This window comes from Vidua macroura, chromosome 25 (genome assembly GCF_024509145.1).
Source record: "Vidua macroura isolate BioBank_ID:100142 chromosome 25, ASM2450914v1, whole genome shotgun sequence".
Classification (NCBI taxonomy): domain Eukaryota; kingdom Metazoa; phylum Chordata; class Aves; order Passeriformes; family Viduidae; genus Vidua; species Vidua macroura.
The window spans coordinates 3,595,879-3,619,111 of NC_071595.1; the positions used below are offsets into that span (position 1 = coordinate 3,595,879).

Sequence of the window (23,233 nt, forward strand, 5' to 3'; positions counted from 1 at the left end):
CCTGCCCCCCGACACACAGCAGGAGTAGTGTGGGTGCCAGCATCCAGCTGGGGTCATGGGGAACAGGAATCCAGGAAGGCGAACTGGAGCTCAAAGCTTCACATTTCTGGATTCTGGTTCCCGTTTCTGCTCCTGGCTGTTTCCATGGAAACTGGCGTCGGACCTGGGAAAATAAGGTTAGGGTTTGCAGTGGAGGCCCACTGCCAGCCTGCCTGCCTCTGCGCCCCTCCGGCCCTGCTGCCTCACTGGGGCACATGCCTGGGTACCCCCATGCCTGTACCCACATCATGCTCAAGGTCTGGGGGCTGAGCCACACTGGCACCCCCTGGCATCTTGCAGCACCCTCCGTCGTTCCACCTGGTGACCCCTGGGAGCCTGGCACACACTGGGTAATTTGGGAACTGGAACCACCATGCTGCTCCCTGGCATGCTGGTGAGGGTGGTGAGTTGGCGGTGGCACCCACTGGACCCACAGCCCTTTCCTGCCCTCCCACTCTCTTCCCTGGTGCTCCAAACATGGCACAGCTCAGCCTCCATGGAAACTTCCCAACAATGCTCATGTGGCCATAACACCCCAGCAGCCCCACTGGGACAGGGGACACTGAGGCTGCCCCCACTGCTGACACCCCATTTGCAGGTTTTACAAGGACCCAGATGCAACAGTAACATCATCCTCCCCTTCCCCAGCTCAGGATCCCCAGTTGCTCCAGGGAAGGTGGGGAGTTGGAGGGGGGAAGAGAACCAGGACATGACACCTCGGGGGAGCTGTGAAGACTAATGAATGGAGGCTTTTAAAAAGCACTTTGACTGAGAAGTGCTATAGTAGGAACTAATTATCCCTCCTGCCTGCGCACACCCTCGCACGCCGGCACAGCCATGTCCTGCTCCCTCCCGGAGCCACAGCTGCAAAATCGCAGCCAACCCTGGCACCGAGTACCATGGCAGCCACGCCAACCGGCATTGCCCTGGTCGGGGAAGCTTCCCTCTGAGACTCCACCACCCCTCCTGTGCCTCCTGTGTGCCTGTGCCCCCCACTTTGCTGCCATGGCACCCTTGGCAAAGCTGGCAGCAGCAGGCTGGCGGCACAGGGTGGTGCTCACCCCCCTCCTTGCACTGGGGTTTTGGGGAATGTTTTCTTTTTAATTGAAATCCGCCATTTTACAGTGATGGCAGGTAGGCTGGGTAGCCAGTCCCTGTGGATGCTCAGGGATGGACGGCACCTGGCACAGCAGGGTGGGCGGTGGAGCTGGCACAGACCCCTGTCCCCTCGCAGCTGTGACCCTGCCCAGCAGCCCAGCCAAGGGAACCAACCCTTCTCCCTGCTGCCCAGCTCTCAGCAGCAGCCAAGGGCAGCAGGGAGACACAGGGAGACGCCCCAAATGTTCACCCCGCTCAACCGAGCAGGTCCCCACGCCGCCACCCTACAGCACACAGAGTTTTGGGGAGGTGCCGGCGGTGCTCCCTGTCCCTCCACGCCCCTGGAGTGGGATCTGGCGCAATCCCATCCTGCCGTCCCAGCACTGCCCGCTGCCCCATTTCGCATTCCAGTGTGGGCCGGCCCTGCTGCCCTCTCACTCCCACCCCCACCCCGGGCTGCGTTTCAGCTGTTGTTGAATTCTGTCCAGGCTGGATTCATCACAAGAGCCCTCAAGCGGCTGCAAACAAACAGAAAAAACAGGGAGCAGGAGCGCGCAGAGCGATCGATTGGCGCTGGGGGGGCCTGAGGCCCTTTGGCAACGCCAGACCAGCCTCAAATTCCACATTTCCAAGAGAAAAGGAGCTGGGGATGAGCGGCAGGAAGAGGGGGATGGAAAGCACAACAGCCACCAGCCGCTGGACCATGGCGGTGAAGCCCCCGGGCACGGTGCTGCGGAGATGGGCACAGAGTGGTGCTGCCTCTCCCTTCCTCGTGGAGACGGGCTCATACCACTCTGAAACTTCCCTCTTGTGGTTACTGCAGTTAAAAAAGCAAACAAGAGACTTGGGTGCATTAAAAAAGAAATAGGAAATGGCACAAAGGGTGGGAGCACCCGCAGGGAGGGGGTTTGCCCAGCAGCAGTGGCACTGGGGTGGGTGTTGGGTCAGGGTGCTGGTCCCTGGGGCAGGGAGGAGAGACCCCTCCCCTTGGCACTGCAGAGGGGACTGGGAACATGTGGCATGTGATGGGCAGCTGTGGCCCCAGATCCCAGGGATGGATGGTAATGGCAGGGGAAGCAAACAGCAACACCGCTCCAGTGGGAATTGCCACCACTGGAGCTGTGGGGTCAGGTTGCTGCGCCTGGGTTTTTAAGAGGGGCTGGATAATTTTTACCACCACTAACGATCCCATCTGTGCCTGACACGCTCCAGCTCCGAGCCCAGCATTCCGGCAGGGCTTCCACACCTCCCTGCCAAGCCGCTCCAACTCACTTCCCCCTGCCTTGACTGCTGACGGCACAGGGCCCGTGCACAGTGCTGCTGGCACAGGGGGCAGCCATGCTCCTGGCGTCTCCTGGTGCCACCACTGTACCCACCCACGGTGTTCTGGAGCACTGGGGCTGACAACCATGGGGTGGCCAATGCGGAGACGTGGCAATGACGGGGATGCTGCACAGCCCAGGGACACAGAGGAGCCTCTCCAGCTTCAAGGAGAATTTAGCAGGGCTTTTTTTTGGCGGTGGTCACCAGGGTGACACTGTCCTCTCTGCAGAAGGACAAGGAGCCTGGGATATGCTGGCACCATTTGCCCTCTTCCTGGCTCCAAACAAAGACCTACTAGAGGATGCTGCTTTTTGAGAAGGGGGTTTGCAGCATCTTGCCTGCAGAACTCCCTGCCAAATCCCATCCAGTCAAGAGCTGAGGGGCACAGCACCAGTGCCTGCAGCACAAGGCTCCTCTCCCTGCAATGTCAACCTGCTGCTCCACATCCAAGGCTGCCCTTGGAAAAGCTATTGGCTGCACCGGCTGGTTTGCCAAGCCCAGGACAAGCTCTTTAGCTCAGCTCTGCCAGAACAGATGCCTGGGCGACTGTAATTCTTCCTAGCATGGATGCAGGGGGGGATGTGTGGAAAAAAACCCAACCTCATTTAAGCATTGCAGTGGCTGCTCCTCCTTTCCCCAGCATCCACAGCATTGTAGCCCCACAGAGGGTCCCCCAAAATCTGAGATGTGAAGCGGGGAGAGGCTGGGTGATGCCAGGGGAGAAGGCAATGCCCAGAGGGAGGATGGCATGGCTCAGCACATGCTGGAGCTGAACATGGCTCGGCTGCCAGCTGGGGAGGAGAGAGCGACCCGCTGCAAGGACAAGTGGGAAGCGTGAGCTCGGCGTGCCACTGGTGTCCTTGCAAATGCTTGCCTGCTCTGTCTTGATGCTCCCCACAAAACAAGCCTGTTCTCATGGCAATGTCATCTCCAAAGAGCACAGGGAAGGGAGCACGGTGACATGCTCTGGAGGGGCTCCTTCTCCCCCCAGAACAGCATGGCTGTGGGGCAGGAGCTCCAGCCCGGCCGTTGCACTGCTGGAGGAGGCCGGCAGCGTTTCCACATGGATATTTTCTTCCACTGGCTGCAGTTTGGGGCTGCCAAAAGCCAAAACAAGAATGGAAACATCCCATTTTGTTGGCAAAAATTCAAGGCAGGGTTGGGTTTTTTTTTTTCTTTGGTTTCGGCTTTTTCCTTTTTTTTTGTTCTTGTCTTTGGTTACGAACGGAAATTCCCTGCCATGAAATCATGACGAAACCCTAAACCAAAACACAGCTTGGACTGAAACCTTCACCCGATTCCCTGTGGATCCCATGTGGGGCTGGTCCCAGGGCTGGGAACACCCCCACACAGCCCTGGGACACGGGACCGAGCCCAGATTCTACTGCCAGCCCCAGCCCTGTGGGAGATGAGGGGATGTTGTGCTTTGGGGATCCCTCCAGGGACCCAATGTAATTCCAGCCTTGGAATGTACCACTTCCCAGCCCTGGTCTATACCACCCTGCCTTGGTGATGGCACCTGGCAGCCGGCACCAGGCCTGACAAAACAGAGATTTGTCCAAAGGGAAACTGGTCCCTATGGATGGGGCCAAGCAGAGACCAGGACTGGGGTGCCAATGGCTCCAAGGGTATCATTAGAGCAGTGTTTGCTCCCAGGAAGGTGGTTTGCAAGAGCAGTTGCTGGGAATGGCCTCATCCAGCCCATCCCAGGGAGTCTGGATGTGGCCAAGCCCTGGGGCTCACCCCTGCAGCCTGCCCAGCATTCTCTCCTCCCATCCCCTCTTTCCACCAGATGTTGGGGCTGGAGGATGAAGCAGCTCTTCCCACCCCAGTCCCCACTGCATCTCTCTCCAGCTCCCGTTCCAGAGCCTGGATCCAGCCACGCAGGCTGAATAAGGCTGAACCTTTGTCCGGCTCCCCCCGCCGTGCTTCCCTTATCTGGTCCAGCTGCCTTGCCAAGAGCCAGCAGAGGATGGCAGCAGCCCCGGGCTGGTGGGGCCCTTCTCTCTTCCTCCTCCTGCCCCAAAGCCCCTGCGCCCACTGTCACCCCCTGCTAAGTACTGCCAGTACCTCTCCTCCATCCCTGCCTGTCCCCAAAACTGGGAGACCCCCTCATTGGTCAGAGCTGCACCCCAAACCATGCACTGGGCACAGCATCACAGTATCACTGTCCTGCACCCCCAGTCTGCTCCTCCCTGGGGCTGGGAGCATCCCTCGGGGACTGCGGCCAAGGCAGGGCTGGGTGTGGTGGGGGTCGGGGGCAGCGTGGAGCCGGGTTATCTGTCTGCAGAGCTCTGTGAGCAGCAATTAACCTCAAGAGAGCAGCCGCGGCTCCTGCCAAGAACCACATTAGGTGTGTGTGGCAGCGTCTAGACATGTGAGAGACCAGAGGCCTTGATCTGGAGGAAGGCGGCTCCATCCCTTCCCCCACTCCTTGCCCGCCGCCCCACAGGGACCCCCTCGCTGGGGTCTGGCCAGCATCGAGGACGGAACACCAGGAGGGATGCGGGGATGGGAGTGGGAGGCTAGCCTGAGCATCCCTCTGTGTGGGTGTGGTTCCAAAGAGCTCCATGCTGGGCTGTTAAACCAGGACTCTCCTGCTTGGCACATGGCATGGCACGGCATGGCACGGTATCCTCATGGATGCACACCCCCAGGTCCCCAGCCATAGGTGGGAGGAGGAGGAGAAAGGTGGTTGCAAGCACTACCTGAGCCATCTCCCACCAGGAGATGTGACAAACGTCCCACAGAGCCAGCAGCAAACCCTGTGATGAGCCCTGGAGTAGGGATGGTGGGAAGAGACCCAGCTCGCTGCTCGCCCATGCCAACCCTGTCACCTGGGGCAGGTGGGATGGAGTCAGGTGGGCACCGTGGGGGCTGGGCACCCTCCCTGTCAGTGCACCTCACACCCATGACACCCCCTTGCTCTCACCTCCCGGGTGCAGCCACCCCAGACGGCTGCAGGATGCTGGGGAGAAGAGATTTTCCCGACGTTAATTAATTAAAATAAACAGCAAATTAAATACAGCAAAATTAAAATAGCTCCGGAAATTAATTTTCAACAAAACCCACCTGGAAAGGCTGGATATTTAAAGAATTAATGGAGCCCTCTGAGACCATAAAGAACCGCTGAGCTCCCAGCATCCACCAGCCCCCTCCGAGCCCGCCTGGGGATGCAGTGCTGCGGGGAAGCTGGGATGGGACCTTGGGAAGGGACCCAGGATGGGACCCGCACCTCCTGGCAGCTCTTGCCTCGCAGCTGCCTGCACATGCCTGCTGCTGCCACACTGGGACAGAAGGACGCTGGAGAAGGATGCAGGGATGCTCCACATCATCCCAGTGGGAAGCACCAGCCCCAGCTCTGGCTTGGCTTGACATAGGGCTCTGCAGGGGCACTGAGCTCCTGCCGGTTTTGCCCGGTGGCTGGGGGCAAAACCCACTCAGGCACAAGGATGTCCCCGTCACCCTCCTGGCCAGAACCCGCTGCACTGAGGGAAACCTTGACCTCCAAACCCCATCTGCCTGGGTACTCCGGGCCCCCCACAGCTCTTCCCACGCATAATCCCCTGGCCAAGGCGGGATTACTGTGCAAACTGGCTGCGCAGCCGGACAAAGCTCCTTACCAGGCACGGCGGGCAGGTCGATGGAGTCCCGAGGGGCCCGGCGGGGCGTGGGCCCGGCTCCGGGCGGGCAGCGAACGGGGCCAGGTGCCGGGGAGCATCCTCGCGCCCGGCCGGGCTCCGGCCTGACACCGGCCTGACACCAGGCACAACTCGTCACACGCTTGGGGTGTGCCAAACCGCCCAGGGCTGGGAAGCCCATCCGGCGCCAGCCCTCCCACGGCCAAGGCGGCGTTTCCTCTCCCTGCGCCCAGCGTGCGCACAGGCGCAGCGGCACAGGCACCGGCGGGCGAGAAAAGGCTCCGGAAGGAAATGGAGAAAGCAAGACTAGGCTGGCAGGTGGAGAGCAGGAGGGGCCGCGGTCACCTCCGCCCCGGTGCGGGGTGCCAAGGGGCATCTGGGGGTCCCCACCTCGCTGGGGTGCCCGGCTGCGCTGCCATCGCTGGGCTGCTCTACTTCATCATCCGGGGAAACTGAGGCACGGCGGCCGCGGCTTCATGCGGAGCCCCTCGCTCTCCCGGGGAGGGAACCGCTCCCCCCCGCCGCGGCCGGGATGACACCAGCTCCCCATCCTCCTCCCGCTCCACCCTGTTCCTGCAGGAACCCGGGAGTCCGGGCTCCGGGCAGGCAGCCAGGGCCTCCCTCCTGCCTGCACCTCCCGCCCTGCCTGCTCCGGCGCCCGTGGCCGGCTCCGGCCCTCGCTCCCGCATCCATGCCCGGTTCACGCCGGCACACACCTTCCCACCGCGTGTCAGGGTGACCTTGGAGCGCTGCCGCGGCCGCTCCGTGCCAAACTTCGCGGCGATGCCCACGGCACAGCCGGGGGTGACGGATCGGCAGGAAGGGGGATTTTTTCCCCCGTTTGTTTATTCGTTGGGTGGGTTTTTTCCCTTGCTGGAGACAAAGGCAGGCTGTGTGCCCAGGCTCAGGGTCCGGGGAGTGTCGGCGGTGCCGGGACCCTGTGGCGATGCCGGGCCAGCCGCGCCGGAGGCTCTGGGTGGCCGGTTTCCTCCGCACACAGATGGCTGTTTCGACTCAGTCGAGCGCTTGACCTAAATCTCCTCCTGATCCACGAGAGCTGCAGTCCCTCAGCAGCACAGCTCAAGGCAAGGAGGAGGAGGAGGATGAAGGGGGGGACCGCGGCCAGCTGCGGACTGGCGGGAGGGTCGTGCCGGAGGGCCCCCACCCCGGGTTTGGCAGCAGGGCCGGCGGAGGCGGCAGTGGAGGGAAGGAGGGAGGGAAAGGGGGGGTGGAAAAAAAAAAAGTCTCCCACGCTCCGAGCTCCAGCGCTGGCCACCCGCGCCTGCGTGCTGCACCCACCGGGACGGGGCAACCGCCCCGCCGGGCTCGACGCCCCGGCAGACCACTTCCTCGGAGAGGGGCCCGGCGGAGGAAGCTCCAACGGCTCGAAAGTTTCGCCTGTGACTCAACCGCTGGCTGGGGTGACGGAGCCGACCCTGCAAAGGGGGGCCTCTGGGATCCCAGGGGTTCGGGGCATCGGGGTGGGGGATTTTTTTGGGTTCCCCAGACGAGGGTTGTCTGCGAGGCATGGCGCTCCACCCCCAGTGTCGGAGCAGCCCAAACCGGCTTCCCAGCGACAGCAGAAAGCTTTTAAAATCCCCTACGCGCGGCATGACTCACTCCAGAGCCAGTGCCCAAAACAAGCTCCGACACGGAGAGGAATGGCGAGAGCAGGGATGCTGGGGGCGGGCAGGAGGGGCTGGGGAGGGCCGGGGAGGGGGAAAGGGGGAGACAGAAGGAGGGAGAGAAAAGAGAAGAGGCAGAAATAACAGCATCTGAAACTCTGCCTGCTGGAGGCTAATTGGTTCCGGCACAGCCTGGTTTGTTTGGCAATGTTTCCTCTAATCCTTCAGGCTCCGCGCTCCCGGCCCCAGGGACATGGGGACATCTCGACACCCGGCCAGCGCCACTGCGGCACTCCCAGCTTGGACCCCCTCCCACTCGCGGATGCAGAAGGATGATGCTGTGACCGGCTCTACCCACCCTGGGGTGCCCCCGAATCCTCCAAGGCTCTGCACTCCCAGCCCCAGGGACATGGAGACATCTCAACAGCCCCAGGGACATGGAGACATCTCAACACCCAGCCAATGCCTCTGTGGCACTACTGGCTTGGATCCCTCTCCCACGCTGGGCTGCTGAGGGGTGATGCTGGGACCACCCTGAAGTCCTCCTGGGGCTGCACCCTGCCGTGGTGACATCCTGGGAATGGGATCTGTGGTGACACCCTGGGGATGGGGTCCCCTTCCGCAGCGCTGGGCACAGGGATGCTCAGAGGGCTGGGCAGCAGAGGGAAGGGAGGGAAGGGAGGGGAAGGGAGGGGAAAGGAGGGGGGGCCCCCACGGCCCAGCATGGCCGAGCCAGAGCACTAGCCAAGAGTCGGCAGCTTTGTTCCAGGTGCCGGCTCCCTTTTTTTCATTAGGCTAATGGGATGCGGATGCATTATTCCATTCCACATGCTGCTAATGAACCACTCAGGCCAGTGCATTTGCATTAATGTGCAAAGCACTGGAGGAGGGTGGAGTGGCTGCATCTGGCCAAGGCTGACCTTCTCTGCACCGCCCAGCCTCCCCAAGCCACACTGCACTTCCACCACTCTCAGACCACCCCACCAGACCCAGGAACTCCTCGGGATGGCTCCGATCCACATTGCAGGACACCATAACCAGCCCTGAGCCACCTCATACTTGCTGCCCATGTTGTCCTCTTGTCCGTACTGTGCCCGGCCAACTCCACCACTCCTCCCCATATGCATCATGGATGACGCCCCCCTGCCAGTGCCCCACTCTGTGCCCAGTCCCCAATGCACGTGATCACAGCATTCCTCCTGCACTCTTCACTGCTCCCCAAAAAGCGATCACTCCCACCTCCTGCATGGAAACCTGCTCGGCATGTCCCTCCTCCTTGGTTACTTTCACTGGGACCTCCCAGCACCACCCCAGAGCTCCCTTCCAACACCCCAGGGGAGCAGGGGGCCCTCTCCCAAGCCCCCCCACCCCAGAGCTGGCAGGCAGCGCTGAGCGCGGGCGTCACTGGAGCCCTTGGGTTGTTTGTTACGGCTCCCAACTGCCTCTGTCCCCGGAGAGGTTTCAAAGGCGAGTGACCCACGAACTGGAATGCGCAAAGCCTCCAGCAAACAGAGCCAGCTGCCTGCGCCCGCGCAGGGGGGGGTGATGAGGGGAGAGCAGCCAGCCCCAGCACGGCACAGCACAGCCCCGACACAACTGCAGGGCCCTGATGTCCTCCCAAAGTAGGCAACCACCTGGCTGAGGTGAGATAAGAGCAGCCCATTGGTCTTGTCAAGTCCCCAGTGTCATCAGCTATCGTCAAGGTCCCCAAGCCCCCATGTCCCACTTCTTCCTTCCTCCCAGCCTGTTATTTGGCAGCACATGGCCTCCCAGAGCTGTGCTGGGATCATGCTTCGCCCCTCACCTGTCTGCAAGACAGGAGTCCTTGGGTGGCTGAAGGACCTTTAGGACACGGGACAATACAGTGGCAGTGCCAGCCCCCTGGCCTTGGTCTTTGCCACCTCCCCAGGTGCTGGAGGGCTCCCTGCTGGAATCAGTGTGGATGAGCACAGCTCTGCTTGCCCCGAGTGGGCATGGCAGGGTCTCAGCAGCTCCATGCCTGGCAAGTGCGTGAAGCCCCCTGCACTCGAGCACGTGCACGCGGGTGTCTGGGTTTGTCACAGCCCGGTGAGCAAGTTAATCTCAGGCTCCCTGACACGTGGAATAAAACTGCGATCCCATAATGGAATTCATTCGTCTTCCTGTCCAGGCAAAGAACAAGCCCTCCACTGCCCGCTGGGGCTGGGGCTGGGCCAGGCCAAGGTGGCCAGTGCCCAGCTCCCAGCTGGGGGTTCCTGCCTGCACCCACCCTCCTCCCTGCCATGGGACCAGACTGGCACTGGAGCGATGTTCCTGTGAGAGCAAACCCAGAAAGGTGCCAAACACTGGGTGCCACAAAGTGTTCTCTTCCCAGGGGACGTCAGCCATGTCTGTGGGGGCAGCTGGGGTCACCAAGGAAGGTTGAACTCCCCCAGGGTAATCTGGGGTCCTGTTGTGCTGGAGGGCAGGCATAGCACTCATGAGGGGGGAAAGAGAAACTGAGGCAGGCGGTGGTTTTGGAAAAGGGCAATCCAGGTGGCATGAAGGGGACAGGGGAAGATGTCCCTCTGTCCTTGTGTCTTTCTGTCCCTGCAGCTCCTTCTCCACTGCAAATGCCTTGGCCAGGCCTGGAACAGAGGACCCATCCCAGGGACTCTTCAGGGATGGCAGCAGTTGGGGCAGCCATGGGGGATCCCAGCACATCCCCAGGGACTGCCTCGTCCACAGCCATGGGTACAAGTAATGGGGAAAATCTCAGGAGTCTGAGCAGGGTAGGAGGCCACAGGGTTGACATGCTGCTCTGTGCCTCATTTTCCCTCTGGCACCCACGTTGAGGCCACCCCCAGGCAGGAAAGTGGCCCCGTGGCCAGTAGAAGAGGAGGAGGAGAAGGAAGAGAAGGAGGAGAAGGAGAAGGAGAAGGAGAAGGAGAAGGAGAAGGAGAAGGAGAAGGAGAAGGAGAAGGAGAGAAGGAGAAGGAGAAGGAGGAGAAGGAAGAGGAGGAGAGGAGAAGGAGGAGGAGGAGGAGGAGGAGGAGGAGGAGGAGGAGGAGGAGGAGGAGGAGGAGGAGAAGGCGGAGGGCTGCTCCTTCTTGGGCACACAAAGCCCCTTTCATAGGGGCTGAGTTTGGATTTCCTCTGCCAGCCCAGCACCTCGCTCCCTCCTGCCCTGCCAGCAACACTGTGGTCAGAGTGGAAAGCTGGCGGGTGGGACACCTGGGGGGACACAGGGACCTTCAGGTGGCTTCAACCCTCACCCTGACCATCCCCATGATTTTCGCCTCCTGTCAGCTTTTAATTATACCCCTAATAAAAGTCGTTTTGCAGGGGAAAAGGAGCTTTGTTGCTCAGGAGCTCATCTGCTCCTGCTGCTCCTTTCCTGCTTTAAACTGTAATCCTCAGCTGGGGACACTGCAATTAGCCACCACGGAGCTGGGCACCGTGTCACCGAGGATTAGGGCTCCCTTTGGTGGGGAGCTGGGGGACCGAGCCCTGGTGTGGGTCGATGGCTCTTTGCAGGATGGGGTCTCCCCACTACAGCCTCCAAAAGAGGGGCACAAGCTTAAGAGCCCCTCTGAGCCAGGCATCCCCCAGCTGACCTCCTCTGGGCACCCACTTCCCTGCACGGCATCAGTGCCACTGGGTTGTTTTTGGGGTGCACGGGGCCCACACAGCCCCTCTGCCAAACCCCCTGGAGTCCCCCGTGCAGACAGACCCAAGCAGGTCACCCTTCCAGGGGTTGGGTGGCTTTGTAGAGTGTGACTCCGGGAACAACAATGGGGCTGGGAAGACCAACAGGAGCCTCAACCTGCACTTCTGCATGTCTGCGAACACTGGTGCCCATCCCCAAGGCCTTGTGTCCCCGAGCGGGGGTGAAGGGGGGAAACTGAGGCACAGGGCACCAGGTGCCCACGATGCACACACAGGTGGAGACAGCTTCAGTGACACTGGTGACTGATGTGACACCAGTGCAGTTTTGGTGACGTGGGACCCTCGTGCACGGTGCAAAGGCCACGTCTACAGCATGGCAAAGGGGTCGCTGGAGCCCTCGAAGCCCCTGAAAGGAGCCCGCACGTCGCTCCCGGGTGCCTCTCGCCAATCAGCCTCCTCCCGGAGCTGCAAGGGGAGCGCGGGCGCTCGTTAGCAGCCGCTCATTAAGAGCCCTCCGGGAGGATGAAGGTACCGGGGGCACCTGCACCTCCGTTTAATGAGCTGCAGCACCATTAAATGTTGGAGGGGACCTCGGGCACGGTGGGGGTGCTGGTGCGGGGGCTGCCCCCATCCCGACCCCCACCCAAAGCAGGGTGTGGGTCCCTGTGCCGGCGTGGCCGTGGGAAAGGAGGAACGCGGGGAGTTGAGTCATGGTGACGACTGCGACGGCAGTGGCAGCTGCTGCCGGGAACACCCCGAGGTCCCCACCAGCGCCGAGGGGCACCCTGGGGACTCAACCCCCCTCCAAGCCAGCACCCACGGGCGCTGCACAGAGAGGGTGACCGTGGCCAGAGCGGGATGGCAGTGCCGGGGCACGACAGTACCTCTGGAACCTCAAGGTGGGGACCTTCCCACTCTGGGTGCCCCTGAACTGAGAAGGGGACTGACATCCTGCCCCCAATGACCTCACCCAGCACCCAGAGCTCCCAGTCTAACCATTAAACCACAGCCTCACACAGCACTCAGAGGGGACCACCCGGGGGGGATCTCCCGGGGGCGCCCCACACGGGGACGATGTGTGCCCACCGCAGCGCCAGCCCCGCAGGACGCCTGGGTCCCCACGCTCGCACCCACCCGCGTGGGGCTCTCCCTCGTTAATGTTTACTCGGGTTCGTTAGCGCCAGCATATCGCCATGGCAACGCTGCAAGCTGCGCGTCGCCATCCGCGCCACTGTCGTGAGGCTTGGGGACGTCCCCACGCGTGGGGTCACCGCGGGCATCCACCACCGCCACCCCCCACCCCCCGGGAAGTGGAGCTGGGGGACAGGGTGGAGAGCAAGGGGAGGGGGGACACACCAGGGTTCGCCATCTCCCTGCCGGGATGACATGGCTCGGTGTCACCCTGCCGGGGTGACAGCACCCGTTGCTCACCCCCAAAGCGCCGCCGCCACGCCAGGGCTGCAGGTGTGTGCGGGCACTGCCAACATGCCTCGGTGCTGCATTATTTATAAACTGGAGGAGCAGAGGGTTCGGCAACAGCTGCAGAGCCCTCGCGGGCCACCCTGCCTGGCGTCATGCAGCCACTGAGCCCACTGGCACGGTGGCACCGCAGCCCCGGCAGCCACGAGGGACGATAGGGACAAGGCTGCCTGTGGGGCTGGCAGAACCACAGGGCACTCAGATGTCATCCTGGTGTCCCCTTGCATGTTGCAGGTGGCTGGGGCAGCACGTGGGGATGTCTGGCGTGTTCCTGTGTCCCCTGCGCTGGCACAGCACCCCAACCTGCCTCCTGCCACTTCAGCCTTCCTCCTGCCACTCCAACCTGCTCCTGTCACGACCTCCCTCTTGCCACCTCAACCTCCTTCTTGTCACCCCAACCTGCCCGCTGTCACCCCAGCCTGCTCCTGCCTCTGCGTGACCTCACTGTGGATGAGCTGGGTGATGGCAGCAAAGGGGTGTCCCCGTGCCAGCCCCCTGCGGCACATGGGCGAGCCCCGGCTGCTCCGTGCACTGGGAGCAGGATGTGGCCCCAGCATTTTCCCCCACCATGGGCTCTGTTGGCTACGGCAAACAGGTTTTCCTTAAGCTTTGCAGAATCCACCCACCTCCTCCCCCCTACAAGTCCCACCTCCAGGCTGATGGGGAGAAGGAAGGAGGGGGGGGGTGAAAGGCTGAATTGGGGCTTTTAATTTTTCATTATTAATTTCCCATCGACACCGAGAGGCACCAGGGCTCTCTCAGCCGCCCCCAGCATCGCCCCCCGCGCTCCCGCGCGCTCTCCCGGAGCTCTGCACTGGCTGAAGCTGAGCCAGGCTGCCGATAGGATTAATTCTGCATGACTGCCCATCTCCGCGGGGGGATCTAAGACCCTCAGGCCTGCAGCAATCTTTAAAATTCCTCCAGCCCAACTTAATTCCCTCTTCCTGCAGAGCTGGCGCATCTGCTGCAGTCAGGCACGGAGAGGAGACGGAGGGAGAGGGGGGGACAACGGGCACCCAGCACCGCCGTCGACTCCGGCGCCAGGCGGTGGCCCTGCTATGCTGGTCGTGGTCCTGCATTGTCACTGTGGGGTCACCCAAAGCCATGCCAGTCACCCATCCCATCCCTGTGGGTGGTTTGTACTGGGGATGGGGGAAACTGAGTCAGAGTGGGGCAGCCCTGGATGCAGGGTTCCCCTGCTTCCCCCTAGACAGGGGATAGACACAGCCCCCTAAACTGTTGTCACCTCCCTGTCCCTGCTGGGACTTCTCAAAGCAGGAGATTGATGTAAAAATGGGGTTTTTCATCACCTATGAGCTCTGCCTCTCCAAGTGGGTCTCATTCAGCCCCCCCATCCCACTCTCACCTTCTGCTGTCCCAAAGGACACACTCTCAGGGTCAAACATCCTCTGGGAGCATTCAGGACTCAAGATTACCTGGATCTTGGGATGGTTCATTAGAAACAGAGCTACTGCTTGGGAAAAGCAGCACGGGGGAAAAGCCTCCCCTCCTCAGCCTCTCTTCCAGAGGACAAGCACCCAGTGTTGCCCGGAGGCCGCCCACACCCGTCCTCATGCCCAGGGGACGCCCTGCCCGTCCGGCCACCTCCAAGCAGTGTCAGGACAAGGAGCCCAGCCGAGATGGGGGTACTCCCCCCCAGGGCCCCGCCATGCACCACGGCAGCCTGGGGACGGTGGTGTGTCCCCATGCTTTGAAGGCTCAGCCACCGCCACACCAAGGCTGGCAGCCAGCGGGCAGAGCTAACCTTCAGGGGGGTGATGGGGAAAGGCTATGGCAGGATGCAGGGATGGATGCAGGGATGGATGGATACGGCCACCATATTCCAAAGCCTGCTGCACCCGCCATCCACCCAGCACCGTGGCTGCTTTCCCGAGGTGTTGGCGTGGCCGGGTCCAGGAGAACCATCCCTTTTGCCTTCTTGCCTCCAAGTTGCCCAGCTCACCAGGCAGCTGAGGAGCGCAGCCCAGCCCAGCTGCTGGCGGAGCTGCGGATACATGCATTTAAATCACTTATATCTTTACTTTCTCCTGCACTGGCTGTGAGATGGGCTTTTTTTTTGCATGCGTAATTAGGGGGTGGAACAGATGGCGGAGGGTTCGTTTAAAGTAATGCATCCATTAAAATAACCTTCGCTGTCGGGGACTGCGCTCCGACAGGGGCCTGTTTCACCGGGGGTGGTGGGGAGGGTGGGGGGGCTTTGTTTGGTGAGGAGGGGTTGTTGGACATTGGGAAGGGGGACGGAGCGCACATTCCCTGTGGGATGCATCAACCTGGATCATGGGATGAAGGATACACCAACCCGTGTTGTCACAGGTTGGGAAGAGAGCTGGGGCCAAACTACGATCAAACTGGGGGCAAACTGGAATTGAACTGGTACTCTTCAGGGCTCAGTTTCCATGGCAATATGATGGCAGTGAGATGGTGGGGACGAAAAACCCAGGTTGGGGAGAATGCCAACAGTTCTTGAGGCTGGCATAGTGCTTGTGGGTACCCTGGGGTACCCTGTCCAGAGCTGCCCCCTGTGGGGACTGTGCCCACCTCTGCACCCCACCCACCACAGAACCCAAATTATGCCTGAGGAGGGCATTGCCATGCAGCACCAGCCATCTCTCCTGTTTCAAACCCCAGGTTCCTGGGAGAGGCAAGGAAGGCTTTGTTCAGGCACCGGAGGAGCGGAGGCCAGAGAAAGCAGGAGTGCCCTGCCAGCTCTTGTGTTTCACTCCCAAGGAATGCTGGGGAGGGGAGGGGAACACTGCTCCCTGCCTTCCCGCCCCGTTGGGCGCCCAGCCCGGCTGCAGGGTGCTGAGGCTGGGAGGAAGAGGAGGGATGAAGGATGGGGAGGCGGGTGTCGTGCAGATGCCGTGGTACCACCACGTGCAGCCGGGGCTGGCAGTGGGTGGGCTGGGGAGGGGGGGACATGCGATGACACACACCCGGGGTGACATGGTGATGCCAAGCACTGGCTAGGCTGGAGCAAATAATTCTGAGCAAGAGCTGCTGAGCAAATATCACACCCCTCTCTGGAAGGAAAGGAGGAGTACCCACTAAAGGAATGGAGGGGTACCCACTAAATTTGGGGAGTCCAGAGAGGCCAGGGAAGAGGATGGGGAAGGGTGAGAGCAGCAGTGGCGCCAGAGCCACCCAAGCGTGTTCAAATATTTAGTGTGGACTTGCAAAGGTGCTTCTGCTGCCTTTAGGGCATTGCTGCGTTGGAAACATCAGAGAGGTGGGAACTGGGGGGATGGGGAGCAAATGCCAGGGATGTGCTGCAGGGGGAGTCTTTCTTTTCCAGCTGGGCTGGGAGGGCCAAGGCACAGGAGCCCAGGAAAGGCTGGGGTAAGCTCAGCTTTGCCCTGAGCCTGGTTCCTGCCTCGTTGCCCCCTCCCTGGCCACAGCTCCCAGAGCCCTTGGGACTGCCTATCCCTCCATTCTCCTCCTCCTCCTCTTCCTCCAGCCCCATGAGCCTCACTGGTTCCCCACATTCCTGCTCACTGGCACCCTGGGGTGTCCCCAAGCACTGTCATGGCCTGGGGAGCAGCCGGTGGCTCTGGCAACGTGGCGCGTGACATCTACAGCAGCGGTGAAGCGCCGAGGTTGGCGATGTCAGGTGCTGGGGCAAGGGACCAAAGGGACATGTGGGATAGCAGGGCCTAATGGGGACCACTGCAGAGGTGCCAGCAGCCAAGAGGGGATCAAGGCAGGATGTGAATCCTGGGGTGACAGAGGTCCCCAGGCCAGCAAGGTCCCCAGACTCTCGGTTTTGACCTCCCGCGCCCCACACATGCATCAAGGAGGAGCTGCTGTGCTGGCAGAATGAGGGACACTGGGTTTTGCCCCACTCCCACATCATCCTCCGGTCACCCAGCCCCTGCCCCACCACCCCCACTCCGCTCACTGATATGAAATTCCCCCTACTCACCCCTGTCCTCTCACCTGCCATCACCTCTTCATCAAATGCCAGAGTCTCCCTTTGCCTCTCTGGGTGTTTCGTGAGCTCCCTTTGGTGCACCCCAGCACAGTGAGCTCTTCTCACTCCCCAGCCAGCAATCCGCCGGGAAAAACCGGTCCCAAAAACCTTCCCCACATCCGTGCCAGCTCTGTGGGTCTGGGGGGGCCGCGGCTGGCCCCCTGCTCGCCAAGAACAATAGCGCCTTGTTCCAGCCCGGCTCCGTCCTCTCCTCCCTGGGCAAAGCCCTGGCCACTCTCACCTCTACGTTCCTCTCGCTGTTTCCCGGCTCCCTCCTGCCAAATCCCTGTTCCCGAGTGCTTCTCCTCCCCGTGGGTCCATATTAAGCTACATTCTCCTTTCAGCTGGGTGGAAAACAGCAGTAATAACCATGTGGAGAGAGCCGTGCCCCCCACCTCCACTTCCCTCCCACTTTGGGGTTCAAATTTCATTTCAGCAAAAAAGCTTCCCCCGCCTCCAATTTCTTCCCCCAAACCGAGTCGCTGTCGTCGCGTCTGATCTCGGCAGGGGCCGTATGGATGCTCAGCTCCTCCTGGTTCAGGATCTGCTGCCAATCTGGACCTCGCAAACTGGTTCTCACACAGCTCCCGCGTAGCACATCCCTCCCAGCAGTTATTGTCCCTCCTCAGCCACCCCAACTCAGCTCACTCTCCTGCCACCCTGCTCTCTTGTCACCCTTCCATCCCGTTTCACTGCCACCTTGCTCCTCTGTCACCCTGTTCCTCTGTCACCCTGTTCCTCTGTCACCCTGCTCCACTACCATCCTAGTTCCCTGCCACCCTACTCTCTGCCACCCCTCTCTCATGGCACCCTATTCTCCTGCTCCCCTTCATCCCATTCCCTGCCACCCTGATCCACTGTCACCCTGCTGGCCTGTTCCCCCGTGACCCTCTTCTCCCTGTCCCCCTGTTTTGTTGTCACCACACTCCATGCCACCACGCCTTTCTGTCACCCCACTCCCAACACCATCCCCGCTCCCTGTGCCACTCATCTGGTGTTCCACAGGGTGCTCGTGCCCCTGCTTCTGCTGGGCACATCCAAACCAAACTAAACCAAACCAAACCAAACCAAACCAAACCAAACCAAACCAAACCAAACCAAACTGTGACTTCACCAGGCAAGATTTATTCCTGGCATTTTCCCGGGGGGCCAGTGGGGCTGGCAGCTGGCAGGGAGCAGAGCGTCCCTGCTGCCTCCAGCCCAGCAGCCTCCTTCTTTCCTGCAGCTGAGGAGCTCATCTCCCTCGCCCAAGGCGCTCCATCCTCCTCCAGATATTTTAGGCCCAGGTTTTGCAAGGAATGTTCAGGCGCTGAGCCCAAGCCGATGCGCTGAAGTCAGCAGGAGGCGAAGAGGGAAGAGGAAAGAGGGAAGAGAGAAGAAGGGAGAGTGTGCGTGGGGCTTGAGGCCCTGGAGGTGGCAGCGGCAGCTGAGGGATGGGATGGGATGGGATGGGATGGGATGGGATGGGATGGCATGGCATGGTATGGCATGGCATGGCATGGCATGGCATGGCATGGCATGGTGCCCCCTCTGCCTGGAGCTGGTTTAGCAGTGGGAAGGGCAGAGGATTGGAGCTGGAGGATGCCAGAACTGCTTCCCTCTCCGTCTGAGAGGATCAATACCACATTCTGCCTCTCCTCTGTCTCCCCACATTGTGCCAGGCCAGGCTGCAACAACGCTCTCCCTCTGGCATGTCATGGGATTTGGAATGGGAAGGGGGATCCCCAACACTGTCAGTCCCCTTCACTTGGGAGGGGAAGGAGATATTTTTGCCAGGGTGGTGTGCCCCCTGCCAGCACCTGCCCAGACCCATCTTAGTACCCAGGCTCTCCAAGCCAGCCTCATCCCTGTACATCAATCTTTGCCTGCACACCAAACTCTCCCTGCGCACATCAATTCCTGCCTCTATACCAAACCCTGCCTGCTAACTAAACTCTGCCCATGCACACCAATCCCTGCCTGCACCCCCATCTTGTACACCAAATTACCTGCACAGCAAACCCTGCCAGCACACCAAGCTCTACCTGCACACCAAACCCTTCCTGCATGCCAGTGTTGCACCAAACCCTGTCCACACACCCTACCTGCACACCAAACCCTGCCTGCACAGCCAACACTCCCGACACTGCCCATGCACGTGCTGACACCTCCCACTCACACTCCCTTTCCTGCCTGCACCCCACTGACCCCCGGCATGGCCCCAAACACCCATACCCTACCCACCCTACCTGGTGCCATGCCAGCACCGGGACAGCTCATCACCCCTCTGAGCCCGGCTCAGCGGCCAGGGGGTTTCTCGCAGTGCCGAGGGAGTCCCCGGCACACGCCGGCCCCTGTCACGGCCCCGCTGGCACGCTGCGGCCGACGTGCTCCGACAGGTGAGCCCCCGGGGCAGGGTTCCTGCCTGGGCCGGCAACTGTCCCCACCGGGCAGCCGGTTTGCTGGCATGTTCCTTCCCAGCACGTCCCTCCCTCCTTCCCTCCATATCCAGCCTCTCTCGGCCGGCGAAAGGGGGGAGCCGACAGATTTTAATGAGCTCCCCGGAGGCATCGCTCTGCACCCCCCATCCTCCCGCCTCTTCCCGCGCCCGGGAACCGATGCTCTGAAACACAACCCTCGGTGGCAAGCCTGGAAAAAAACCACAGGGCACATTTCCCCCCGCCTTTTCCCTTCCCTCCTCGCCTCCCCCAGCTTTTTTTTTGCTCTCCTGCCGATGCCAAAGACCCAGCCGGGCTCTTGTGCTTTCACTCGCAGCTGCAGCTGCCGATTTTCGCTGTAAGCCCTTGTGCCTAGAAGGCCCAGAGCGAGGGATTCTGGGACGCGGTGATTGAAGACAGCACCAGCACGGAGACCATTGCTCAGACTTTCCCTGTCTGTCGCCCCAACGCTCAACCCACAGAGAGGGAGGGAAAAAAAAAAAGAAAGAAAAAAGGAGAAAAAAAAAAAAAAGAAAGAAAGATGGAGAAGGAAAAAAAGCCCCACTGGACTGGCGCTCGCCCCTTCCCACCCACGCCATGAACACACTCCACCGTGCCGGCACTGAACACCCAGGCAGGCAGCACACGGGGATGGGGTGGACCCCCCAGCCCTGTGACACCCTGGTGAACTCCGAATCCAACATCAAATCCCACCAGAAGTGCGCTGGATCCCTCCCACTGGATGTACAGCCCACTGTACATCACCCTAAAAACTCCCAGTGGGGAGCTAAGCACAGCCCAGTTATTTCCCTTTTGTGTTATTTTTAAGGAAAATAATAACAAGTCAGCTTTCAAGCCACTGTCTGCAGCACAAGGTGAATATTGGGGTGTGGGTGCGAGGGGTGGTGGCAAATGAGCACGATGCCAGGTCCTCGTGGGAAGCTGAATGCTCACCACAGCACTGGGGCTGCCAGGATGTGCCCCAGAGCCAAGCAAACACCCTGGGAACATGTCACCATGTTCCCACTGCATACAGAACCCCCTGAGGAATAAGGTTCCCAGCACCCTGGGTGTCCAGACATGCCTGGGAAGGTCCCGCGGGATCAAATCCTTGCCCTCCAGCAGGAGCATGGGGCCAAGGCATCGCTCAGCATGTGCCCTGAGGCAGAGCGGGAACAACTCCAGCCGGCATGGACGGATGGATGGACACACGGTGGGGAGAGAGGGAACCAGGCTGTGACCCCATGCACCCCTGTGCCGGCCAGAGGGGGAGGTGTGCTGAGCATCTCCTGGCCAGCTGAGCCCACACATCCCAAAAACCTCTCCCAGCATCACCGGCTCCCCAAGGACCGTGACCAGAGCACACGGCGCATCCCAGCGCCGAAGTTTGGCAGGCAGTGGGGCGGGGAGGGGACGGCAGTGGGGGAGGACACACATCTGCGGCGCATTCAGGGGCCATCCCGCATCCGGGCAGTCCGGCCACAGCCCAGCATCCAGCCGGCCGGCCCCAGGGGGGGAACGCTGCCATATCACCAGGCAAAAATCCCCCCCACATCCCTCCCGCTCCTGTTACCGAGCCCGGAAGAAGGAAACAGCCCTCCCCACCGCTGCCCTGTTTACCAAGAGCTGGTTCCAAGCACTCGGGAGAATAGCAGGAGCATTTCAAGGCCCTGTTTCCACTCGGCTGACACACACTATTTATAGAAGCCCACAATTCTCCCAGAGCTTTCCTCGGGATCTCAGCAGAAATAGCCTGCCCCGGGTCTCTGCTGCCTCCTCTAAGGAGGCCAGGGCAGTGTCAGCCCCCCCAGGCTTCCCGTAACCTTCCACGGGCTTCCATGGCTTCTCCCCTGCCGGCCGCCCCGCGCCGGGGATGTCCTTGGCTACCCTGTCGCCGCCACGGTGCCAACCCCTCTCCCCAAACCATCTCCACCTCCTGCCCGGCCGCCTCCCGGCGGGCGCGCGGTAGCTCCGGCCGGTGTCCGGGAGGGAACGGGACTGGGGCTGGCGGGCTACAGGGGGGACACGCCAACAGCCGAGCGAAAGCCACCTCCCGCCTGACTGCATCGGAGCGCGGCAGAGCCCCGGGGGACTCGCACCGGGGATGGAGTTGGCCTATTCAGGTTACAGAGACATGGCAGAGCGGAATTTGGCGCCGCGCCATCCCTTCTCCAGCCCCCCCCTCCGCCCTCCTCTTCCACCCCCCGCTCCCCACCACCACCACCACCCTCCCTTGCAAATTCCACAGCCCAGCAGGAGAAGCCAGTGTAAGGGGACACCTGGGGGGGCGAGGAAAGGGGGAGAGGCTTGGGAGGGGAGCCTCGATTCAGACCACGGGGCCCCAATTTGGACCACGCGCCCCTACTCAGACCATGCCGGCACCAGGGTGGGAAAGAGAGTGGGGCAGGGTCTGTGCCCGTCACCCCGGGGGTTCGCTTCTGCTCTCTGTCACGCCAGGATAAATCTGGAGTGACTCCACCGCACGCTGTGGCACACAATGAGCTCACTCCGCTGCTTTTGGGGAGCTCTCCTGGCAGCCACGGGCAGACGGGCTGGATGCACGAGGCCACCTGGTCGTGGGCACAGCCACGTCGTCCCCCCAGCACATAAACAAGCGGGGACTCAGGTGTCTCCACCTGCGTCGGCCTTGGGGACATCAAACATTGAGGGTCTGGCGTCAGCGTGACCCTGTGGGGTGACTCCAGCCCCCGCCAAAGCCATCGCGGTCCCCCGTGGTCCCTGTCACAAGCACCGAGGGGCCATGCGGGGCGGGGGGGGGGGGGGGGGGGGATAAATCAGCTGATCGATAAAAACAAATCAGAGGGGGGATGACAGGTACGGGAGTAACAACCGCTCGCCGAGCCCCGCGCCACGGACCACGCAACTTCACCGACGGGGCTGGGGGGAGCCTCCCGCACGCCCCTCACCCCGCAGCCTCCCGGGAGTGCCCCCCGCAGGGCAGCCCGCCGCTCCCCCGAGCCAGCCTGCCAGGGGAAGGGGGTGGGATGCTGTGCTCCGGGGGGTCCCCATGCTCTCCGGGGAGCCCCCCTAGCCCCCCGCGCTGTTGACAGGCTCTGCCTTCTAGTGGCCGGAGTCGGGTCTGACAGCTGTCACTCACCGCTCGCACCCGGGGGGGGCAGAGCTGGGGGGGTGTCCAGGGGGAGGCGGCCGAACTGGCGGCGATGGCAGCCCCCGCGCAATGGGGGGCTCGCCCCGGGCCCCCCGCGCCCGCACGCCCCTCCCCACCACAAGTGCCATTAAACTCCGGCAATTTGGCACCAACTCGCCGCGCAACTTCAGCGGAGGGGACGGCGCGGGGGGGGAAACATGCACGCGACACGCCGCCTCCTCCCCCCCCCGCTCTGCCCAAAGGGGGTGTCCCGTGTGTCCTCCCCCCATCCCAGCCCCACACAAAGGCGGGGGTCCCCGGTACTCACCCGCCGGCTCCTGCGCTCCGCGCCCCTCGGAGCCCTCCCGCTTGGGGAGGCTCCTGCCGCCCGCCGGGGCTGCGTCCTGACCGGCCGCGGGGGTCCCGGAGCCCTCGGCACCGCTCGCCACCTTCAACGAGAGCATTTCCAGCGCCTCCTGCTCACATTCTCCCCAGGCAACTCCGCTCCTGCCAGCCCGCCCCCTCCTCCGTCCCCTGCCTGCTCTTTCCTCCTTCCCTCTCCCCCCCTCCACCCCTCTATTTTATTTTTTCCGGGATTTTCTCTCCCCTCTACCGCTTAGCTTATTTTTTTCCCCTTTTTTTCCTTTTTTTTTTCTCCCCTTTTTTTTTCACCTTTTTTTCCCCCTTTTTTTCCTCCTCTTTTTTCTCCCCCCCCCCCTTCGCCTCTCACACACACACAAAAGGCAGCGGAGCGGGAGGCGGAGGGGAACCGACCTCCCCTCTGCGCCTCCGCCGCTCGCCGCCTGCGGAAAGCAAAGAAAGACACAGCGCAGCAGAGCCCTGGCTTGCCGCTGCCTCCCCCCTTCCTCCTCCTCCTCCTCCTCCTC

The 23,233-nt window shown here is 61.8% G+C and overlaps 1 protein-coding gene across 1 annotated transcript in view; it reads right to left on the minus strand.

The window, feature by feature from the left end:
• Window positions 1-22,845, minus strand: part of AHDC1 (AT-hook DNA binding motif containing 1) — a 50,478-nt gene extending 27,633 nt beyond the window's left edge. The window contains exon 1 of the mRNA XM_053998862.1: window positions 22,675-22,845. Coding sequence (XP_053854837.1) covers window positions 22,675-22,810 — 136 coding nt within the window. The 5' untranslated portion in view covers window positions 22,811-22,845. The remainder of the gene's footprint in view (window positions 1-22,674) is intronic.
• Window positions 22,846-23,233: the final 388 nt, after the last annotated feature.